Source organism: Lynx rufus, unplaced genomic scaffold (genome assembly GCF_022079265.1).
Source record: "Lynx rufus isolate CCGP_SWC_20201006 ecotype Redwood Valley unplaced genomic scaffold, mLynRuf1.p SCAF_1, whole genome shotgun sequence".
In the NCBI taxonomy this organism is placed as follows: domain Eukaryota; kingdom Metazoa; phylum Chordata; class Mammalia; order Carnivora; family Felidae; genus Lynx; species Lynx rufus.
In genome coordinates this window covers 117,882,199-117,905,766 of record NW_025814823.1, presented here as the reverse complement: position 1 = coordinate 117,905,766, position 23,568 = coordinate 117,882,199, and the positions used below count along the sequence as shown (strand labels likewise).

Here is a 23,568-nt window from a genome sequence, read left to right as displayed (position 1 = left end):
ATACTAACTCTGGTTACCCATGGGGGATAGGTTTCATTGTGGGGTTTTTTAGACGAGGTTGACTTTCATATTTTGCAATTTTTCTAGGCAGATTATTTCTTTTTCCATGCTGTTTTTGGAAGTTATTTCTCCAAAATAATGATTTTTAAAAAATAAAATAAGGACAGCCTGTCCCTGGCATACTTCAATTCTGCCTATTTAAAGATATTAAGTACTACACCAAGAAATGTATACATAGTTTTAATACTCCAGCAGCAAAATTTTTGTATTCCAGCAATATGTCAGCATTACCTAATAGCTCAAGAAGATGGCAGTACAAAGAAAAGCCACAGCTTTTTGCTTGTTTGCCTTACCCAAGGCAGGATGAAAAGAATTAGAACACACTGTGGGGTACATGAGCTTTTTGAACACTGTGGTGACAGTTAAGTGACAACCGTCACTTGTATTTGATTAAACAGGGAGGAACCCAGAGCCATGCCCAAGGTCATACAAAAAAGCATGTACCAGACCCCAGACAGTGAGAGATGTAAGGACTAGACTGCACTGCCAGTTTGGGCGTGTTTATGAAACCAAGAAGCTAAATTCTTAACCAGTCATTTCAGGAGTCCGGCTGGAGGAGGGAGGAAATTACAACACAGGGCTGATGACAGCAAAACAAACTGGTAACCGGCCGCACTGGGTTAATCTAGATGTTTTAATCATACCGGTTCTCCTTATTTCTAAAATACAAAACTGTAGATCATCAATGATAGGACATTTAATTTCATAAAAGCACGACTGACATCTGTATGCAAATTATACCAAAAACATCTGAAAGGACAAGATGCAAGCAGTTATCTGAGGTTCCAATCAACACCAGTTACTACCCGGCTTAATTTCCACAACTACTAAGTATTAGGTCAAATACCACTAAAACCCTGCAGACTGTGAATTTCCGAGGGGAACCCAGCTACATACACAGGCGAGTAAAACAAGCAGCTCTTTTCCCCAGGGCCTCAATTTATAAATTATGACCCAGATAATACTCCAATCATCCCCTATACATTTCCTCCCCAGCCATGCTATTAAATCTCTTTAAACGTCATTTCCAAGCTTTTAAAACACACACCCAGGCACACGCCCTGCAGCATTCAACGAAGCTCGACATTTTGGGGCTGGCCCCAGCTAAAAAAACATCGCCTTTTTCCAAATCTACTGCAAACTGTGGACTTGCCTCTCGTCTCATTTTTGACTTTTGTCTTAAAACAGAGACGAGGGGGATGGGTTTCCACAAACAGACTAGGCTCTGAAACCCTGAGCAATCGCATCTCGCTGCGGGGAGCTATCGGCCGCAGTAGCAGCGATTTTAATCTTTTCTCTCCACCTAGTTTCCTTTTCCATCTCAGGCGTGCTTTTTTTTTTTTTTTTTTTCCTTTTCTTTTCTTTCCAATGACATCAAACCAAAGGTGGAAAAAGGAACACTGAATGCCCCCGGGCCGATGCCTCCCGAGGGTCTCGGGCTCCGACCCTCGGGGTCCTCGGGGACCCGCCCGCTGCGGAAACTGCGGGAAACGCTGCGGGGCAGAGGTTTTCCACAGCCCGAGTGCCGCCCCAGGTCGCCGAGGGATGGGCCAGAGCCTCGAATCCGAGCCCGGGGCGCGCCCGGCCCGCCCAGGCCAGGCGCGGCCTGTCAAGCCGCGGCGTCGCGTCGGCCACAGGCTGGGCCGGAGAGGCCTGAAGCGGCCGGCGGGCAGGGCCCTGGGTCCGGGGTCCGGGGAGGGATTCCGCGCCGCTCACCTGCTGGTACCGGCTGCCGCAGGCCGGCTCCACCGCCGCCAGCGCCGCCAACGCCAACGCCATGGCGCAGCTGGCCGCAGAGAAGAAAGGTGAGCAACCGGGCTCAAGGGACGCGGGCACAGCGGCCTGGGAGCGCGGAGGCCGAGAGGGTCGCGCCTCGGGTGAGTCTCGATGGCCGCCGCCGCTTCCAGGCAAGCCGCTCTCCTCGGGTTGTGAGCGCCGCCGCGGAGGCTCCGACGCGGCCCCTGGGGAGGAGGCGGGGACGACGACGACGCGGCGGCGCCGCCGCCCCGCCCCCGACTCGCGCCGCGCGCCTCGGCCCGGCCCGGCCTCGCCCCGCGCCGCCGCCCTGGTCCCGCCGAGCAGCCGCTCGGGCTGGGGGCCGCCCCTCCTCCCGCGCCCCGGGGGCTGAAGCGTCCGAGGCGTAGCCGCTGAAAAGGAATTATGCACCAAGGAGCACTTCGTGTGAGCTCTGAGATTCGCCTGTGTGTACTCATCTAACCCTCATCTCACACCCCGATATGGGGGCCACAGCCCCGTTTAAGAAGTCATTGGCGCTCGGGGAGGTTGAGAGTCTGGCACAGCAGCGGTCTGATCCCTGATGCCTGCTGTGCAATATCCGTTCTTTTCCAACTCCCTTCTTGTCTGCCATTTTCGTAGATGAGGGGTCTGTCAACCGCAGGGCAGAGGCCAAATCCGGTCCAGTGTCGGTAGAAAGTATAAGAAATTCAAATTTCATTGTCCATCAATTAAGTTTTATTGGAACACAGCCACTCGCATTTGTTGAGTACTGCCTTGCAAACCCTAAATTACGTGCCATCTAGCCCGTTACAGAAAAGTTTTCTGACCCAACATCCTCCAGAACGCTTTAGATTTCAAACAAAGCCTAGTTAGGGTAGATGATAATAGCATACTCATCTTTATTCAGTCCTTTAGTATTTTGACAGCCTCATCTGTGGACGGAGACATGCTATTTTTCTGAACCAGAGCGCTCTGAGGAGGTGACACGAATGGCCAAACTCTAAAGATTCAGCCATGCAGAGAGCTTTCCAGGTAACAGGTATATTTGCAAAGGCAGTGAGGGGAACGAGAGCTTGCCTAGTGGAAGAACTGAAAGGAAGCAGGCAGAACTGCCATATAGGAGATACAATTATCAGTGTTTTCCAGGTGAGGAAATTATGCTTGAAGAGCTTAAAAATCTTAACCAAGAACACAGAGCCAGTGAGAGGTAAAGCCGGAATGTAAAACCAGCGTTCTTAACCATTATCATGCAACTAAATTATGAACTCTGTGAAGATGAAAGTATGTATCTTTTAAATATTTTTCTATCTCCTATAGCACCTACCACAGTATAGCTATATACCAGGCATTTGAGGTCTGCTGTTTCTGTCACACCCAGCCATCTGGAATTGCTTCTACCCATGAGTCCAACACAGAAAAAACCGCATCTTTGAAGCTTGTTGCAATTCCCATTTCTTCTTGATTGCCTTCCCAAGTCAGTAGTCTAGGGTTGGCATTAAGATGATCATTGTTTTAGCTTCTGATTTTCAAGTTTAGTTAACTACATATTTTTAAACAGCGCTGCGTTTGAACCTACCCTGAGGGTTCTGCATATACAAGCAGATTGTAATCAATAAAAATTCTAGATTTTTATCTTCCTCACTTTGAGTTCTCTACCAGTTTCCAAACTCCTACACGTCTGTCCCAATACCCAAGTGTCAGGCTCACATATTTACACCCTGGGGGGAGCGAACAAATCCAGCAACCTGCCAATCTGAGAGTCTCAAAGTGGTACGCTCCTTATTCTGTCCCTTGTTTTTAATCCAGAAAAACAACCTTTAAATGTAATAAGGTACCATGAATCATTCCACACATAATGCCCTATCTTGTGGTCTTATATAAGGAAAAAAATGCCTAATTTCAAATGAATTGAAATCTCACCAAGAGAAAGTAGAAATCCAGATTTCTTTGCCCAGATTATCTCAATTTACGTGTAAGAGGGAATAAAAAAGATGTCTGTGCTGCCACATATGGCTTTTGGAGCAACAGCTGCCATCTTTACGCAGGTCTACAGCGCTGTGACGTTTGTGGAAAAAGATGTTGCTACCCTTCCAGTCTACCTCTTTCCTAAATTACTTTCTCCCTCAATAGCTGTACACTCCCTGCATATGAACATAATATAAATACTGGGCTTTCTCACTGGAATATTTTCTTTTGAAAGAAAAAAAAGTTCATCTGCAGCCTCCAATCTCCCTTTCCCACTCCTTTTCTGATATCCTGAACCGAAGTGTTTTGTGTTAACAGTAAAGACTTGGTCTTTTTTTTTTTTTTTTGCCTCCGAGTTCCCCGAAGAGCTTTTAAGAAGTAAACGGAGATGATTTGTGTTGATTCAATGGAGGGGTAAATTGGGAAATTGAGAAACTGAGTCACCACCGTATAAGGTCTCCAGTTGGCAAGCAAACTGTACAGTGAAGGGGAAAACTCTGAGTTTCTGACTCATAGATCCATGCGTGCTGCAAGCCAAGCAGACAGAGAAGATAATCCAAGGCTATAAAAATTGCACTCTTTGGCTTCATCTCGAGATGTTGTCAAAGAGAGTTTCCACAGAGAAAGTTATTAATTTCAGATTGCTGCACTTAGAGACTTATTTCCCCACAGAATAGCAGTAATACTTTCCATGTGCAATACTTTTTATATGAATTGCTGACTCTGAGTCATCCATCCTGAGAGAAGAGAAATATTATGGACGAGTAAAAGCGTCTGTTTCCCTCCCCCTCCCCAATTTAGATAAGAATTTCTTCCAGAATAGATGTGGTCTTCTGTCTCTCACATCCACCTGAGGCCTGTCCTAGGCAGTACTGAGCTCAGTAAGTAACCAAGAAGGGTTTGTTAAATTTTAAACAAAGCCTCATTGGTCTAATATCTCATTTCAGGCCTTGAATGTCTCCAGCTAATCTTTACAGGGCTCCAACCGAACCATGCATTTCCATTTCCACTTACTTACTACTTCTTTCAATTCTCATTACATTACTGAGTTTCATTAAAGGCAAAGGTAGTACCTTCATATTATAAATAAAGACATTATCTACTGATAATTACCATGGTTTGTGGAACACTTCCTGGGTCTTGGACCCTTCCCTACATCATCTCCTTAATCCTCATAACAGCCCAATGCAGGTAGAGAGATTCAGGAGACGTACATCACTTGCTCAGCTAGCAATGGTGGAACCACAATGCAAACTTAGGTCTGTCCGATAACAAAACTTGAACACTTCTCCATATGTAGAGGAGAATATAAGACATAGAGGGACCAGCCTCATCCTTGGAGTCTTCACAATGAAACAGAGAAGACAGTAAACACACGTTCAAGACCTGTTTTTAAAATATAACATTTGCAAGTTAATTACAGCTGTCTTGGGCTATATTAACTAAAGATGGTGAAAAGAATTATGGGATCAGTTGTGATAATCCGGTAAGGATGGAAGGGAGAGGGTTTTGAATGAGGAAAAGGCTTTCCCATGATGGGGGGAAAGGCACACCAGGTCATGAGTATGCTTGTACAAAAACTTAGAAGAGGGGTCAGCAAACTTTTACGTAAAGAGATACATAGTACTGTAAATATTTGGGGCTTTGTGGGCCACAAGCTTTCTGTCATAACTATTCTACTTTGCCACTGTGTTGTGAACACAGCCCTAGACAACACCAAGCAAACTGGCATGGCTGTGTTCTAATAACATTTTATTTATGGACACTGAAATTTGAATTTCTTATTTTCACGTGTCATGAAATATTATGTTTCTTTTGATTTTTTTCAACTACGTAAAAAATGTAAAAAATTATTTTTAACTCTCAGATCATACAAAAACAGGTAGTAGGCTGGATTTTGGCCCCCAGGCAGTAGTCTGCCAAACCCTAGCTTCCTAGCAGGACAAAAAAAGTTTATCCACTAAGAGCTTGAGTGGGAAATTTAAACCACAGAGTAAGGCAGAAGGCCTAATGGAGAGGCAAAGGAGAGAGAAGAGGATGGGAATTTATAAAAGATCTTAAAATATAAATGGCTTCTGCAAAAAAATAAGCCAGAGGAACAATGTAGGTCAGTTAGGGATCCGCCATGAGATTTCTGATTCCTTAGCTTACCTTCTTGCCCCTGGAATGCAATTGATTTATTTATTCATTCAACAAATATTAATTGAGCACCAATATGGGCAATTGTTGTGGCTTTCTGCCTAAGACCTGAAACTATAAAAAGAATACTGTGGTTTCTCATTTATTCTCCAAAATGAAATTAAGAAATGCTAAGGGTGGTTATTTAACATATCATAAGATTTGGCATGTTATGTCTTTTATTCATTTCCATGTATTTTCTAAATTTTTTAAAGTTTATTTATTTATTTTGAGAGAGAGAGAGAAAGAGAGCATGGAAGAGGCAGAGAAAAAAGGAGAGAGAGAATCTCAAGCAGGCTCTGCACTGTCAGTACAGAGCCTGATGCGGGGCTCGAACTCACAAACCATGAGATCATGACTTGAGCCAAAACCAAGAGTTGGACACTTAACTGACTGAGCCCCCCAGGTGCCCCTCATTTCCAAGTATTTTCTAATTTCACTTGTGATTTCTTAGACCCACTGGTTACTTGGTATGTGGTCTAATTTTGACTTATCTGTGCATTCCCCACGTTTGTTTTTGTCATTGATTGCTAACTTCATTCCATTGTGATTGGAGAACATACTCTGTATTATTTCAATCCTTTTCAGTTCATTGAGGTTTGTGGTATGCCCTAGCCCTTGGTCTGTCCTGGAGAATGGTCCATGTTCATGTGAAAAGAACATCTACTCTGCTATTGTTGGGTAGATGTGTCTATAGGTGTGTCTATTAGGCTTAGTTGGCTTATGGTGAAGTTCAAGTCTTCTGTTTCCTTGTTGATCTTCTGCCTAGTTGTTCTAGCCATTATTAAAAGTGGATTGTTGAAGTCTCCCAACTATTGTAGAATTGTCTATTTCTCCTTTCACTGATGTCAGTTTTGCTTCATATAGTTTAGTGCTTTAGTGTTAGGTACACATATGTTTATAGTGTTTATTTATTTTATACACTGTGTTGATCCAAAGAGGATTTAAGTGATTGCAATACAAGTAAAAAAAATCGTATATTAGAAGTAGATAAGAAAGGAAAAGCAAAACAAGAATAGCAACATGAAATAGACCTTGCCTTCTTGTTCACTGTTATCTCCATAGGAACAGAGCCTGGCATATAATAGGCCCTTGTAGGATTGAAATAACATCAGGAATGAGTTTAACACAAAAATGAAGTTATACACGTTACAAGCTCACCATAAATTTGCCACCCAATAAGTGGAGACCTGATTGGTTATACATCTGATAGAGAAGGAACCTGAGCTAAATAAAACGAGATACCGAGACCAAGAAAGAAATTCGTTCCAAGAGCCCTCACTAACATTTAGTTATAAAGATGCTGACCTGACCCCTCTGTCCTAAACAGAATACGCACATGCTTTAAGTTTTGGGGAATCCCTCCTTCCAGGGGAGATGCTACAACTGGTCCTCCATGTATTGACTGCCACATTTGATTGTGTAAATTGTGCACTGACCCACTCCAGATGTAGCCAGGCCACTATAGTCTATGCAAACAACACCCCCCACCCTGCATTTGGGCAATATACATTTTATGCATTCCCATAAAATCTTTAAGTGATCCCACCCCTGACAAGTGGCTCACCATACATTTAGGGGTGTTGTGGGTGGCCAAGAAATGAGGAATGAAGAACAGTGAAGTGTCCACAGGGAAACCAAGTGTGTGATTCTCATCTTTGGACACAACGTACCAACCAAATGCTTGAACTAAGTGCCTTGAACACAAGAACAAGGTGACTAGGGAAAGCCCTTAATTCTCCAACCCTCAGGCTGATTCCTAAGGTAAGAAAAGGGTTTCTCACATTTCCCAAGTGGGTAGTTTTCTCACTGTGTTTAGGGAGTATCATAAGAAACAGGATTACACAAGGGAAATACTGAAGCTAGGAGAGCTGCACTGCCCGTGGTATGTCAGGGGAGAAACAGCTTGTGCTAATTATGACACCAAAGACAAGCTGCCCACAGGGACCCCCACTGCAAGAAGCCGATGTTGGCTTAAGCTCAGCCACAGCTTGTGGGCATGCATACTGGTTGCCACGGGTCTTCAGGGAACTCTGTCTGGGTGACTTAGAGCAGGCCTCAAGCAAAGAACAAGGGAGACTCTCTTGTTCTAAATAAGATTGCATGAGGACCAGGAAATCATACCTTAGTTTTAAAGCGGTGTTGAAATCCTGGCCAAATGATTCAGGAACTCCTCTAACATTATGTCTGTGTGGGGCTCTCCTTCATTCACGACATCTTCAGTAACAAAGCCCGGAGATAGAGCCTTTGCTCTATGCCAGATTACTCCCCTAGAGTCAGCTGTACCATGGGAGAGTAATAGTGCAAGGTGGGACGGCCCCCTGGAACTCAGACTTTCCAGAGCTGATCATGACCAGACAGGTCACAAAACCACCAATTTCAATTTCAAATAGTACAATTGTCCACCAACTTGGCGGCTGAATGGAAGTTGTGTTTTTCGTTCTTGAAACACCAAACATCCCCTTGCCTTGTCGTTCCTTTACCTGTTGAGCCAGTGTCACTCTAAGCAAACATGGCCAATATACTAGTCTACAGGTCATCCAGAATATTGGCCTAAATTGCCATTGATGTTTCTTACCATAAAAATTTAAAGACACACTTTTTTTTGTTCACTTCCCTAAAAAGGTTACCTCCAATGTCACTGCCCCCAAGAACACTACTTTAATAACTCATACACACTGAACACGTCCTTTATGCTGGAGACTGTGCCAAACAATTTACATTTTCTATGTTTCATAAAAAAAGCAAACAAACATAAGTTGGAACCTATTTTATCTCTATTCTTGAGGAGGGAACAAGTTGCTGGAGGTAGTTATCTTGCCTATGTGTGTACCACAGAAGATGAGAGGGGAAAGGGCTTTTGAAATCATTTGATTTGATCCTTCATTTTACAGATGTGGAAGCTGAGCTCAGAGAGGTTAAGTCACATGCCTGTGATCACACAGCCAGGAAGTGGCAGAGCTGATCCTTAACATAAGCTTCCTTCCATCCTCGAACCATACAATCTACCACCTTGGGTTAACACACATCACCCTGGCCTCCTGTACTCTGAGAGCTTGTGGCCCAATCTTTTGTGATTTGAGGATTTGTGCCATCCCCGATGTGCTATCGTCATGCAACCAAACTGTGACTCAGAAGAAGGGAGAGGGGGGGCATCGTGCTCTTGCTGCATCTGATTGATGATGAAGTCAAACTTCATGACTCACAACACGCTGAAGCTCCCCGCCCTTCACACCTTTCCCCACAAGAAACCCACCAGGTTCTTGGTTACCTTTCGAGTGTTTCATGGGTGGCACAGAACGTATCCAAAAATAGATCTGTCCCCAGCTCCCCCAGAAGAGACTTGCAGCCTAAAAATGTCACTCGGTCTCCCTTCCAAAACAGACACCACTGCCTGGGGCGTAGCCCTTCCTGCCCAACCTGGTGGCCTAAAGATGAGCTTTCCTCCCATCTGGATATTAGACTTCCTTCTTGGGGAGGGGAGAGGAGTGCCCGTTGCCAGCAGGAAAAAAAAAAAAAAAAAAAGACCTTTCATGCAATCTTTGGCAACAATTGATCTGAGGCAACCTGATTTCAAGCAAACAGGTGTGGTCTAGTCTTTTACCTTCTGAAGACCAACTAAATGGGACAATGTACGTAAAAGTACTTTGTAAATTGCAAATACCAGGAACTATCACGGGGCTTTGCATGTGTTCCCTGAATCTTCAAAATCCAGGGAGCGGAAGGGATGAATTCTCTAGTGATACCTCTGGTGACACAGATTTTCCAGCCACAGAGACCCAGGGAGTTTTCCTGGCCTCGGCTTTCTGTGGATAACTCCTTGTGTGCCGAGATGAGATCAGGATGGCTACGAAAGCAGTGGCAAGCCTGGGCTCATGACGGCTGCAATGGGGCACGGGGTGCGTGAAAGAGTCAGAAAGAGTTTCCATCAGCCAGCAGAATTGAGGGGGCAGGGAGACAGCGTCGTCTGACTGTGGGAGGATTGCCCAGTTGAGTCTCTGCCCCTGCGTTGACCCGGAGCTTGTCTTAATACAAAGACATGTTGGGGCGCCTGGGTGGCGCAGTCGGTTAAGCGTCCGACTTCAGCCAGGTCACGATCTCGCGGTCCGGGAGTTCGAGCCCCGCGTCAGGCTCTGGGCTGATGGCTCAGAGCCTGGAGCCTGTTTCCCTCTGTGTCTCCCTCTCTCTCTGCCCCTCCCCCGTTCATGCTCTGTCTCTCTCTGTCCCAAAAATAAATAAACGTTGAAAAAAAAATTAAAAAAAAAAATACAAAGACATGTTTACTAGCTTCTCGCCAGGCTCCTGTGATGCTTGAGCTCCATGAAGCATCTTGTCACAGTAGAGGTGTTTCCAGTTCTCTTATTTTATTCATGCAATCACTCATTCAGTGAGCACATATTTAATTCTTACTCCATGGGCAGCTTTCTCTGCTTAAAAAAATTCCTCCATTTTCTGCCCACATATAAAGCCCATGTACAGTGAGTATAGCTTGGAGGTAAATAGGTTTTGTTTAAATAAGAAAAGTAAAGAGGGGCCTATTTCTATTGCGTCCACTCCCTGCGACCCTCCTTGCCCCACACCAGAAACGAGAGGTCAGGTTTGGGATTCTTTCGTTCTTTCTTTCTTTCTTTCAGGAATAGAGAGGCCATGAGTGAGTGAGGGGCAGAGAGAGAATCCCCAGGAAGGGCAAAGAGAGAGAGAGAGAGAGAGAGAGAGGGAAGCAGGGCTCACCCAAAGCGGGGCTGGAGCTCACCCAATGTGGGACTCAGACTTACAAACTGTGAGATCATGACCTGAGCTAAAGTCAGATGCTTAACGACTGAGCCACACAGGCGCCCTGGGATACTTTCTGTTCCTGGGAACCATTATGCTCCTGGAAAGCATGAGTTTCAGAATGTTATCATATCCTTTGAATAGGGTTTTTTGCATTATTATTATATCACTTATTGGGTACCCTTGTGCATAGCTCCATGGAAGACTCTGAGGGGACAGAAAATCAGTAACAGTAGTAACAACACAAACACTTATCAGTAAGAAGAACAAGAAGTGTAAGAAGTGGTACCCAGGCTTTGGGTGCTTATACTGGGATGCCCAAAGGCAAGGGAGATGCATGTGACTCACGTCACCTTTCCTGTGTGCACGACAGAGAGCCACAATTGCCCACAATGCTCCCACTGAGGTCAGGTGCAGGTAAGAATTCTTAACACAGGGCTCTGAGGGGTCATTGCTGTTTGTCTGGAGTTGTAGGTAGGATGCAAATCCACCTCCTCTTTCCATCCATGTGTTTTTGACCAAATTCAAGAGAAGTTCAGGAAAGGAAGGCGCAGTCATAGGTGCATGAGTGGTCGGGAAACATGCCACACGGGAAGGCAATTTTAGCTTCATTCTGAAGAATTCATCAAATTTGGGTAGAGTGGGTAAATAGGGAAGAGGGGAGAGGAAGAATTTTTGCTGTGCTGAAGTTTTTTGCACTTTCAAAAAACGTAATCAAATCTGTGTCTCCTTTTTTTTTTTTTTTAAATGACTTCTGGCTTTAATTTAGGAAACTCCTCCTTCACCCCTAAGATCATGAAAACACTCACCTGTATTTTCTCCTAGTACTTTTCTTTCTTACATAGACATATTTGATCAAGTTCAGTTTATTTTGGGGTAAGGAATACAGTAGGAATCCATTTTTTTCTTAAGGTTAGCTAGATCTCATACCATTTGTTGCATAAGCATTTAAAAAGTGTCCATCATATACAGAATCTCCTTACATAAATGTGCTTATTTCTGGAACCCTGATTCCTTTTTCATTCATCTGTTCATATGTATATTGTGAGTCCTACTTTTTAGAAAACTCAATTCAGAAAATGCTTACATACAAATTAGGTATCTAAGCAAATAGAATTCTTCAGACTGCAGCCAGCAAGCTGACCTAACTGTCCTGAAATGGCTTAATTTTTCAAAATCTTAAATATATACTCCTTTTTAAAAAATATAGCAGCTTTACTAACATATAATTTCAGCTTTACTAACATACAATTCATCCATTTAAAATGTACAATTCAGGGGCACCTGGGTGGCTCAGTTTGTTGAGTGTCCAACTTCAGCTCAGGTCATGATCTCCCAGTTTGTGAGTTCGAGCCCCACATTGGGCTCACTGTTGTCAGCTTGTCAGCGAAGAGCCTGCTTGGGATCCTCTCTCCCCATCTCTCTCTGCCCCTCCCCCACTTGTGCTCTCCTCCCCCCAAAATAAATATTAAAAATAAAATAAAATAAAATGTACAATTCAGGGGTGGCTGACTGGCTCAGTTGGTGGAACACAGGACGTTTAATCTCAAGGTCGCGAGGTCAAGCCCCACGTTGGGCTTTTAAATTTTTTTAATTTTTTTAAAAAATAACAAAATAAAATGTACAATTCAGTGGTTTTCTGTATATTTGCAGTGTGCCACAATCAATCTTAGAACAAAAAGATACCCTGCATCCATTAGCACTCATTCCCCATTTCCTCCCAACTGCTCCTCCTGCCAGCCCCTGGCAACCACTAATCAACTTTCTGCCTCTATGTATTTGCCTCATTCAGTCATTTCATAGAAATAGAATCATACAATGTATGACCTTTTGTGTTGGCTTCTTTCCCTTAGCAGAATGTTTTCAAAGTTCATCTGTATTACTGCACGTGTATCCAGACTTCATTCTTTGTATTTTTGAATAATCCATGGTATGGATATACCACACTTTGTTTATCCGTTCACCAGTTGATGGACATGTTGGTCATTTCCACGTTTTGGCTTTTACGGATAATGTCACTGTGAACATTTGTGCACAAGTTCTTGTGTGAATTACATACTTTTTTTGATGCTTATTATTTTTTTTTAAATGTTTATTTATTTTTGAGACAGAGAGAGACAGAGTGCAAGTGGGGGAGGGGTAGAGAGAGAGGGAGACACAGAATCTGAAACAGGCTCCAGGCTCTGAGCGGTCAGCACAGAGCCCGACGCGGGGCCCGAACCCACGGACCGTGAGATCATGACCTGAACCGAAGTTGGACGCTCAACCGACTGAGCCACCCAGGCGCCCCTGATGCTTATTATTTTTGAGAGAGAGAGACAGACAGAGTGTGAGCAGGGAAGGGGGCAAAGAGAGAGGGAGACACAGAATCCAAAGCAGGCTCCAGGCTCTGAGCTGTCAGCACAGAGCCTTATGTGGGACTCGAACCCATGAACCATGAGATCATGACCTGAACCCAAGTCGGAGGCTCAGCCACCTGAGCCGAAGTCAGATGCGAAATCGAGTGAACTGCCCAGGTGCCTCAAATTACTCACTTTTTTTTAAAAAGAGCATTGTCTTTTGCATAAAATCATACACTTCTTTGCAAGACTAGTCCTGTGAGCTATCTTTTCAGGATGATTAAAACGTTTATTTCCTTATACTCTTGTTTCTTTAAAGCCAAGTGTAACTTGATTTGTGGAGGCCTTAATCCTGTCTATGCTGTTTGAACCACCATTAAATAAAATAAATAAAGAAATTAATTAAGAAAACTGCAATCTGGTAAAGAACATGACTGGCGGGTGCTGCAAAGAATCCAGTGATAAAGGTGGAATGTACAGATCACTAATATCACTTTTAAATTTCTTTTCTTTTTTTTTTTAAGATCACTTTTAAATTCATTTTCTTTTTTTATTTATTTTTGAGAGAGAGAGAGAGAGAATGAGAATGAGCGGGGAAGGGGCAGAGAGAGAGGGAGACACAGAATCTGAAGCAATTCCAGGCTCTGAGCTGTCAGCACAGAGCCCAACTCGAGGCTCGAAATCAGGAACCACGAGATCATTACCGGAGCCGAAGTCGGATGCTTAACCCACTGAGTTACCCAGGTGCCCCAAGGACTGAATCTTTGTTTGTGGTAGGCCCAACGTAAATATACTGTATTTGTTAATTACAAGAATGAGGGAAGTTGTGTCCTGAAGCAGATTTCTAGCCTTTGCCCCGCCCACCTGCTCCCACTCTGTTGTTTATGCTCTCCCTGGAGATCCCAGCCTCACCCAATTCTAAGGGACAAGGGACAGATCAGGATTTATCTAAAGCAGACATAGTTGGAAGACTGTTTTTAGCATTTTGAGGAAGGGAGGGGTTGGCATCAACTAGAAAACCAAACGGATCCTGTTTGGTCAGTCCTTTATCTGCCAGTTTTGAAAGAAGAGAAATTTCTCCATACCTTGGAGTCTTACTGAACAACAAAAACAGACAGTAAAGAGTTTAAATACTAAATCACACTGACTTGGCCAAATCCCAAAGGTGGCTGTGGAAGTGAACAGACCTTGCCTTGGAAAAAGTCTCTAACGCTCCGTTCAATTGCAGCTCTGGGAGAAACAGAATGAGCAGACCTTTCAAAGCTGGAATTTTTTTTTTTTTTTAATTTTTTTTTTCAACGTCCATCCATCCTTGGGACAGAGAGAGACAGAGCATGAGCGGGGGAGGGGCAGAGAGAGAGGGAGACACAGAATCGGAAACAGGCTCCAGGCTCTGAGCCATCAGCCCCGAGCCTGACGCGGGGCTCGAACTCACGGACCGCGAGATCGTGACCTGGCTGAAGTCGGACGCTTAACCGACTGCGCCACCCAGGCGCCCCACAAAGCTGGAATTTTAAGCACCAAGTCCGGTTGGTCAATTCTGGTGGCCCACACCCACTCGGCCCAGGAAGCACCTTCGTGGGCCTGACAGCCAGATACTCCACCAGACACATGGAAAGCAAACTGCAGGGATGTCCAAAAAGCCCCTTTCAGGAAAAGGCCTCTTTGCTCCTCGTTGCTTAAACCTTGGCATACAGAGGGAGCCTGGGTGGCTGAGTGGGTGGAGCCTCCGACTTCGGCTCAGGTCATGATCTCATGGTCTGTAGGTTCGAGCCCCGAGTTGGGCTCTGTGCTGACTGCTCAGAGCCTGGAGCCTGTCTCAGATTCTGTGTCTCCCTCTCCCTCTGCCCCTCCCCTGCTCGTACTCTGTCCCTCTCAAAAATAAATAAAACATTAAAACAAAAAACAAAAAACCTTGGCAGACAGGCCACACCTGAGGTGGTAGGTTTGACCTGTTAAGTGCCTGAAACTTGCCACGGGGCTCCCAGACACTCAGGCCCGAGTAGAAGCAGCTGCTTGTGGATGTGCCTATGACTGGCTCCTCTGTATTACTTGGTAATCAGTTCAGACGTCACCTACCTCTTCAGAGGGGGCTGCCCTGGTGCTTCGCAAAGACCTCAAGACCCTACAGCTGAAACTGCCGTCGGTCTCAGCCCACACAGCGCTCTAGTTCTCTCTCGCTCCTTAGCCGCAGAAGCTCACTGAGGATGAAGCAGGGCAGAGCCACCATCTGAAAGGAGGTGGTGGTGGTGCTTCTGATGAGTTGGTCTTTCCTCCGGTTTTATCTTCTATTCTGATGAAATGACGGTGATTGTCCCTCTGTTCCAGAACAGAGCTGCGGCTTATGTTTCCCACTGTTCGTTGCTAATTTCACGCACCATCAGGTTTTGTGTTTCATGTCTCCATTAAACCTGTTTCCCCCTCTGGGATGCTGGAACACTGTGGGTAGCACGTTGTCTTGTGCTGGCATGCTGGGGGTTGCAGGGAGGCTGGAACTAACTTGGGGAGCACCTGTCCCTTGGTGATACCCACCCACGGGAAGCTTGTTCTCCAGACTCCCCACCCTCACACCGGGGCAGCCATGGCTCGGAAACGGCCTCCGAGCTAAGCCCGGAAATGGCCTCCGAGGCCCTTCTCAACCCCACACCAGGTGGCCACCACCAATTGAACTTAATCGGCACTGTTTGGCAGTCCTGCTTGATTTATTACAATAATGGAAAAAGAAAAAATAAATCTGTCCTCTGGAAGCCTCCGGATTCACTTACACTCTTGTTCAGATCATGTTCCCCGTACACATAGGGCTATTTCATGAATTTTCCCACCACCAAAAGTCTGAGAGGACCCCTCGTTCTTTTAAGGAGGAAGGACATCTGTCCAAAGGCATCTTTTTAAAAATAAGTTTTAACGTTGTTCAGGCATGGGAAGTACAAAGAAGAAAACATTTAGTGACCCATGTTTTCACTGCCTAGGTCACTTCTGCTGGTAATAATTGTAACATTGGACTAGTAGTCATACATAAAATTTGAGACTTTAATGATTAAAAACTATAAAGTAACAAGTGAGAACATCTGTTCCCACCCTTTCGCATGGTAACAGCTATTATTTATTAAGAGTTTTTTATGGGTCCTTCCCTCTATCTATGTGTATATACATTCTTCTAAATTTACTAAAAAATGCTCTACATTATGTTCTGTACCTTGCTTTTTTTCTTTCTTACCAAATAATACGCCTTGGCATTCTTTCCTGATCCACCTCATTTTTTCAGCACATGGTTTTTCAACATAGGGATGTCCCACAATTTACTTAATCGGTGCCCTATCAATGGCAAAGCACTTTTTAAAGACTTCATTGGGCCCCTGGGCAGTTAACACGCTATTCACCAGTAAGAGAGTAGAGACCCCTATTTCATTCATTTACTCAAAATCCTACAGCTCCAAAGATGATTCAGCTTGGTCCACAACATCTGGCAAATACAACCACAGAGCAAAGCATTAGCAAAGCTGGGGGTGGACGTGTGGTATAAAAAGTTATTTGCAATGCATCAGAATGAAGATCACTTGTAATGATGTAAACACCGTCAGTTCTAGAAGACTCAGTCATGTGACTGGGCCAGGTGGTATTGCCCTGGGTGACATCGATGCAGCAATGCTTTACCCAGAGTTCGGATTTACAATGTCTCAGAAGCCTTGCCACACTGAAATGCCTTATTTTATTCAGAACGGGTGTATTCTCTAGAGCTGCTGAGTCCACAGAGCTAGCCCTGTTTTCCTATCACCAAGCTGCCTTGATAGTAGAACCATCTTTTATTTATATGTGTGTGTGTATGGGTGTGTATTTTTTTTTTTAATTCTCCAGAGAAAGAGACCTTCGCATTGTCCAACTTTAATTCTACCAGGGAATTGGGGTGATCATTTCGGGTAAAATCGAAACTAGCCTCTTTTGGCCACTTGCCAACTTGGTGTCCTAGGCATGTCACCTAACCATTCTAAGCCTATAAAATGGAGTTAATGATGCCTACCCCATGGGGTTATTGGAATGATTAACTGGACAATATACGTCCACAGGAAACATATGGCATGCCCCCACTTGTATACTTAAACACACATCTAATACGTTAATCTGAAAAGAGAGATGTCTGGAAAGATGTTCCCCAAAATGTTAACCCTGTTTTTCTCTTGGGGTGGGATTTCTGGAGGTTTTTTTTCTTAGTTTTTTTTTTTTTTTTTTTTTCCATACTGCTTGGTTTGCTTGTTTGGGGGATTTAAAAAAATTTTTTACAATGATCAGGAAATACTTTTACAAAACACATAAAGCCATTTTCAAAATGAGATAATGCAAATAAAGAAAATCACACAGTAAGTGCTCAATCAATGGTAGACGTTATTACTGTGAAAATTTATCATGAAAATATGGGTCCTTCAATCCCAGAAAATCATCATTTAACTATCTTTAAGACCCACAAAGCTCAATCTTTAAGAACATGGTCTTTGGAATCAGACAGTTCTGGTTTAAATTGCAGTTTTGTATCTTTTTTTCCCCTTGTCAAAACCCTTCACCACTTATAGTTGCGATTCCTCCATCTGTGAAATAAAATGCTTTTCTCTCATCCAATCACCCAAATCCTACACAACCTTCAGAGCTTTCAGTGTTTCCAGCTGCCCTGAAAACAAGGAATTCCTGAAGTACTTGCAGACTTTGTCATTCTTGAGGGCCCTGGATATAACAATGGAACGTGGTCATAGCCAACAGAGCTAACTCCTTACACAATATCTATTCTTCCCTCTCTCTTTACCAATAGATCTTTAATTTTATGCAAGGCAGCAACGTGCAAGGTATTCCTGATCAGAAAGGATGTGTTCAACTCTCATATATTCTTTGCCCTTAACTCTTCCCCCTGTTCCCGCCTAAAGCAAGACAATGACACTTAAAGGGTCAGTAGCCATTTTTACAACTGTAAGAGCCACCCACTAAGAATGACAGAACAAGAGAGCAAAAGAAGTCAGGTCTTTGATGACTTCAGGGAGAGGCTATACAACTCCTAGACCACATCCCCCAACCCCCTGTTTCATGAGAAAAATAAATCTTTACTGTGTTAACCCACTGTTGTCAGGATTCTGTTACATGCAGCCAAATGCAATCCCAAGTGAATATACTAATTATATGCTTACTGTGAGGATTCAAATAACATGTTTCTTGAGCACTTAGCCTAGTGCCTAGAGCAAAGGCATAAGTTAAATACATATTTGCTGATGAGTTCCAGTTTTCCTTCCTCGTAAGAGGGAATTAGGAATTGAAAAATACGTCACAGGGGCGCCTGGGTGGCGCAGTCGGTTAAGCGTCCGACTTCAGCCAGGTCACGATCTCGCGGTCCGTGAGTTCGAGCCCCGCGTCGGGCTCTGGGCTGATGGCTCAGAGCTTGGAGCCTGTTTCCTATTCTGTGTCTCCCTCTCTCTCTGCCCCTCCCCCATTCATGCTCTGTCTCTCTCTGTCGCAAAAATAAAAATAAAAACGTTGAAAAAAAAAAAAAGAAAAATACGTCACAGACTGTAATAGAGAGTTGGGAACTTTATTTATTCGGTACTTTGGAAAGTTCTTAGAATCATGCTCAGCAGACAAGAAGGGCTTTATAAGTATTTGATAAATAAATAATGAAATGAACAATAAACAAATAAATGAATACATAAGGAATTGTCATGAAAATAAAAGATGTCACAGTGATAGAGACACAGAGCCCCTTCTGGGGGGTACACAGGGAAAGGCTCTTGGAGGAGGTGATAATGAAGGTAGGACCTGATCCATAAGAAGGGGCCAACTATGCAACTATGCAAAGGTCTGGAGAAGGACACTGCAGCCAAAGGGAGCCCTGTCCAAGGCTCTAAGATAGGTGAGTTTGTTATGATGAGGGAATAGTCTTCCTGAAATCACCAAAGGTTTGCATTTGCAAGCAGAGAGAGGAATACATAGGGTATTCCATACAGAGAGTAAATCCACATTTTACACTGCCTGAAACTTACACAGCTTGGGAGACCCTCTTTAAGGAAAAGAACATTAAAGTACAAATATGAAATGGGGCTTTGGAAGGGAGCTTTGCAAGCAAAGTGAGTGGCTCTGGAGCTTAAGCTACATGAACTTCAGAGAAAATCTATTTCAGGCTGGACCTGAGGTGATAGAGAAAAGTAGACTTAACATACAAATTATTCAGTCTCTTTTGGTACTCAGAGACCGATTTGAAGCAGATGGAGTGAAAAAGTTGGCCTTTATGATAAGGATCCAGTATAGCTCACTGGACCCAAGGATGAGAACCCAGCTGGGTCAAATATATATGTTGCAACCAAAGTCTCAGACAAGCAGGACTCCCCCTATTTTATCGCTTTGTAAACCTACACAGGTGCTTTATTCTTGTTTTTCTCTTTGCAGATCAACTCCATGTACCTTTCTGACCCATGGAGCAGAAAACCATGGCTACCCACGTTACCTGCCACGCCTCCAACCACCAGTTCCCAGTCCAGCTTCCCAGGGAAGCAGTCTGATTGACAGACTTGAGTCAGGTGTACATCCTCAGGTCAAAAAAACCAGCATGATGGCAACAAAGAGACCACTCAACCCTGAGATACAGACGAAGGCAGCTGCCTGAAAAAAAGGAATCACTGTGAGCCTGGGAGCAAACCCAAGAGGTGTCTGCCTCACCTGTTAGTCTCTGACTGCAGAGCAGGACTGTCCAACAGAAATATACCACCACACACAAATGTGAGCCGCATACATCATCTGACATTTTCTAGTAGATGCATTACACAAATACAAAGAAACAGATGAGATTGATTTTAATATATTTTATCTAACTCAACATATCCAAAATATGATTACTTTAACATATGCAATATATAAATATTTTACATTCTCTTTCACATACTCAATCTTTGAACTCCAGCGTGTGTTTTACATTTACAGCACATCTCAACTCGGCCCAGCGATATTTCAAACGCTCAATAGCCACATGTGGCTAGAGGCTATCATGGTGGACACGCAGATCTAGATTTCTTGGCTGAGATCAGGTTGATGCAGCTACTCACGTACATCACAGCAGACCCAAGTCTGTAACGATCAAACAACATTCTCTTGGTTGATGCCGTTATCATTACAGTGTGTCTGCTCTTGGACTCAGCTAAATATGCAGGATTAATCATCGCTGGCTTTCAAAGTGCACATAGCTCAAGCACATTTGCTGCCAAAATGCAATTACAGAGTTCTTTCTTTGATGGATCCAGAGTTAATGTCTTTGCACTTCCTTTATTCCAGAAATGAAATTAAAGCCACACACACACAAAAGGCCCACAGAAACCTACAGCTCCATCAGCAAATTGTTCAGCCTTGGTAGGAAGGTCATTAGACTGGTTTTATACAGAGTCCATAAAGCATCGGGAAAACAGATAAATGTCAAAATCCTGGTTGCTTGGTTGCACTTCAGCTCAGCCTCCCAAAGGTAATAAATGCACCTCTCCAAAGTGTATCTGTTTTCAGTTCGCTGCATCCAGGTAAGTAAGCAGTGCAAGGACATATTTCTTTTTCATTACATGTATTATTCCCCCAAGTTCTAGCCAACACAGATGTATATACAGGTTAGATCTGCTCCACCTCACTTGGAGAGGCTAGTTTCTATTCTGGCTATTGATTTTTCAGAAGGGTTTGGATGAAAAGACAAGATGTGACGAGTTTAGAAGTCTCTAACTTTTCTGCCCAGAGGCAGTTTGTGATGGCTGCCTCGTAAATTGATAGCTACTATACATGAAGCATTTCTTACGTGCCAGGCAGGGGTGCTAAGCCCTTACAGACATTATGCCATTTGATTTTGCAACAATGCCATGGGTTAGTACTATCATCAACGGCCCCAACTTCTAGAGGAGGAAACTGAGGTTTCAGAAATATTAAGTGACTTGCCTGAAGTCACAGGGTTACTAAGCAATGAAACCAAGATTTGAACTCAAGTTGCTTGACACCAAAGCTTTAGTTACTAAGGCCTGCAGAACAATTAAGGGTGATTTCTGAAATAGAAGGCCATCCAAGTCTCACTTCCAGGGGCCAGACTTTTCACCAAAAGAGAGGATAGTGGAATGAGGTCACCGGTGGTCAAGGCTAAAAGGTGGCACAATGGAGCTCCTCTTTCATGGGAAAAATAAAGACAGATGTGCAAATGCCTGAGGAGGAAGCAAGTGACCAATCCTGGCAAAGAAGGGTTGGACTCGACTCTGCCACAAGCTCTGACCTCGCACAGCAGCCTTGAACAAGCCACCTGGCTTTCAGTAATATAAAGATAATGGCTCTGCCAGGCCTCCCTGAGGGCCTATTTGGATTAACCAGTTAATGGTTATATACTAGTTAGAGTAGGCAAAGGGCCCAATAAAATCCCTACCCAAGCCTTTTGAATATAGAACTGAGCCCCTGTTGATGATAAAAAAATGTTAAAGGAAGATCAAGTTCTCTTCAGTTTTACTGCTTTAATTGAACCCTTTGGCAGTCCTAGGCCAGTCAAGAAAATAATAGCATGCCCATGTTAATTAGACAAATTGACTCTGAAAGACAACACTAGTAATGTTCTTAAAACCTGAATTAGTTTTGGTAACCTCAAGTGGAGGGCAGGCATGGGATAAATATTTATTGAAGGACTAAATGCACAGATTCAATGTTTAGCCAAGCACCTACTACGTGCCAAACAGTGGATTACAAAGATCGGGCTTTAAAAAGCTACCTTTCTGGGGCACCTGCATGGCTCAGTCAGTTAGGCATGTAACTCCGGCCCAGGTCAAGATCTCATGGTTTATGAATTTGAGCCCCCCATCAGCCTGTCTGCTATCAGCAAGGAGCCTGCTTTGGATCCTCTGTCCGCCCCCCTCCCTTCCCCATGCGTGCACATTCCCTCCCTCAAAAATAAAATAAACATTGGGGCGCCTGGGTGGCGCAGTCGGTTAAGCGTCCGACTTCAGCCAGGTCACGATCTCGCGGTCCGGGAGTTCGAGCCCCGCGTCAGGCTCTGGGCTGACAGCTCAGAGCCTGGAGCCTGTTTCCGATTCTGTGTCTCCCTCTCTCTCTGCCCCTCCCCCGTTCATGCTCTGTCTCTCTCTGTCCCAAAAATAAATAAACGTTGAAAAAAAAAATTAAAAAAAAAAATAAAATAAACATTAAAAAAATAATAATAAATAAAAAGCCACCTTTCTGATGTCAATATTTTGCCTGGAGATTGGGAGTGACACCATATCACTCCAAATGTGGATTTCTCCATCAACGAGTTCTTGCACAATCAGCAGTATAAAGCAAACTATCAAAGTAAAGAAAATTATCAAACAATTTCTCAAAGCAAAGAGAAATTGAAAATTTGATAGCAGGTCTCTTGGCAGAATGGCCCTGGAAGACAGAAATCTACATTTGCCAAACACAGGAAAAATCACAGAATTTTCAGGAGCTATTTTGATAACAACTATAAAATTTAAAATATGCAGAGTATTTTCATCCTTTAAAGGACTATATCTACCCAGATTTCCACAAGGCAAGAATAAATAAGTTCCCAGTTGGAGGTGAAGGTCACATCTCAATTACATAACACTCTCTTGTCAATACTTACCTGTTCGGAAAAGTATGTGAAATGTGCACGTTTCCGTAGAAATAACCAGGCATTTGTCCAGCTGGTTTCCAAACTGGCTAGACCTTGTCAATCAGTTAATGCCTTACCTCCTGTGAGATAAACACATGAGAAGTCACTGTCAGGCTACTGTATTTTCTCAAACCCTAATTTGTTCATGCTTTTATTCATTCAACGAAAATAAATTGAGGGCCAACTGTATGCCAGACATTGTTCTAGACATGAATGAAACATGAACAAACCAAAGATCACCTGTCTTCCTAGAACGTACATTTTAGCAAATGTTTTCAATTCCCAATAGAACTTAACTGTGCTTCAACTGGTAGTTTTAACAAAATGAAATAGCCTTTTGGGCTAGTACTCAGATTTCCTTATGTTGATTCATTCTCTTGGCAAATACTAACCACTGGGCTATCCCGAAACAATACAAATATCTATTGAGATGGCAATCATGATTTCAAGGGAGCTCACTGTCTAAATGGAAACACAAGACATTTACAACAACAACAACAAAAACAAAGAAAACACAACCCAACACTACAGGGCATTAAATGCCATGAGCAAAGCGAGTAGAACACTGGGAAATTTCAGAGAAGAAAATTCATCTTCATGGAGAAGGTAACTAGGAGGCATCTGAATTAGGATTTAAAGGATGAGTATGATAAGCACAGGCAAAATGAGAGGAGGGTGGGACACACTAGGATAAAGGATTGTCTGTAAATGATCAAAAGTAACATCTTATTTTCTTGAGGCGCCTGGGTGGCTCAGTCGGTTGTGTCTGACTCTTGATTTCACCTCCTGTCATGATCTCATGGTTCATGGGACCGAATCCAGAGTAGGCCTCTTCACGTTGGGATTCTCTCTCTCCCTCTCTCTCTCTGCCCC

At 43.7% G+C, this 23,568-nt stretch overlaps 1 protein-coding gene across 1 annotated transcript in view; it reads right to left on the bottom strand.

Moving 5' to 3' along the window:
* The window catches only part of NDFIP1 (Nedd4 family interacting protein 1), a 56,496-nt gene extending 54,482 nt beyond the window's left edge, over positions 1-2,014 (bottom strand). Inside the window, exon 1 of the mRNA XM_047086268.1 lies at positions 1,777-2,014. Coding sequence (XP_046942224.1) covers positions 1,777-1,839 — 63 coding nt within the window. The 5' untranslated portion in view covers positions 1,840-2,014. The remainder of the gene's footprint in view (positions 1-1,776) is intronic.
* Between the last annotated feature and the right edge of the window lie 21,554 nt (positions 2,015-23,568).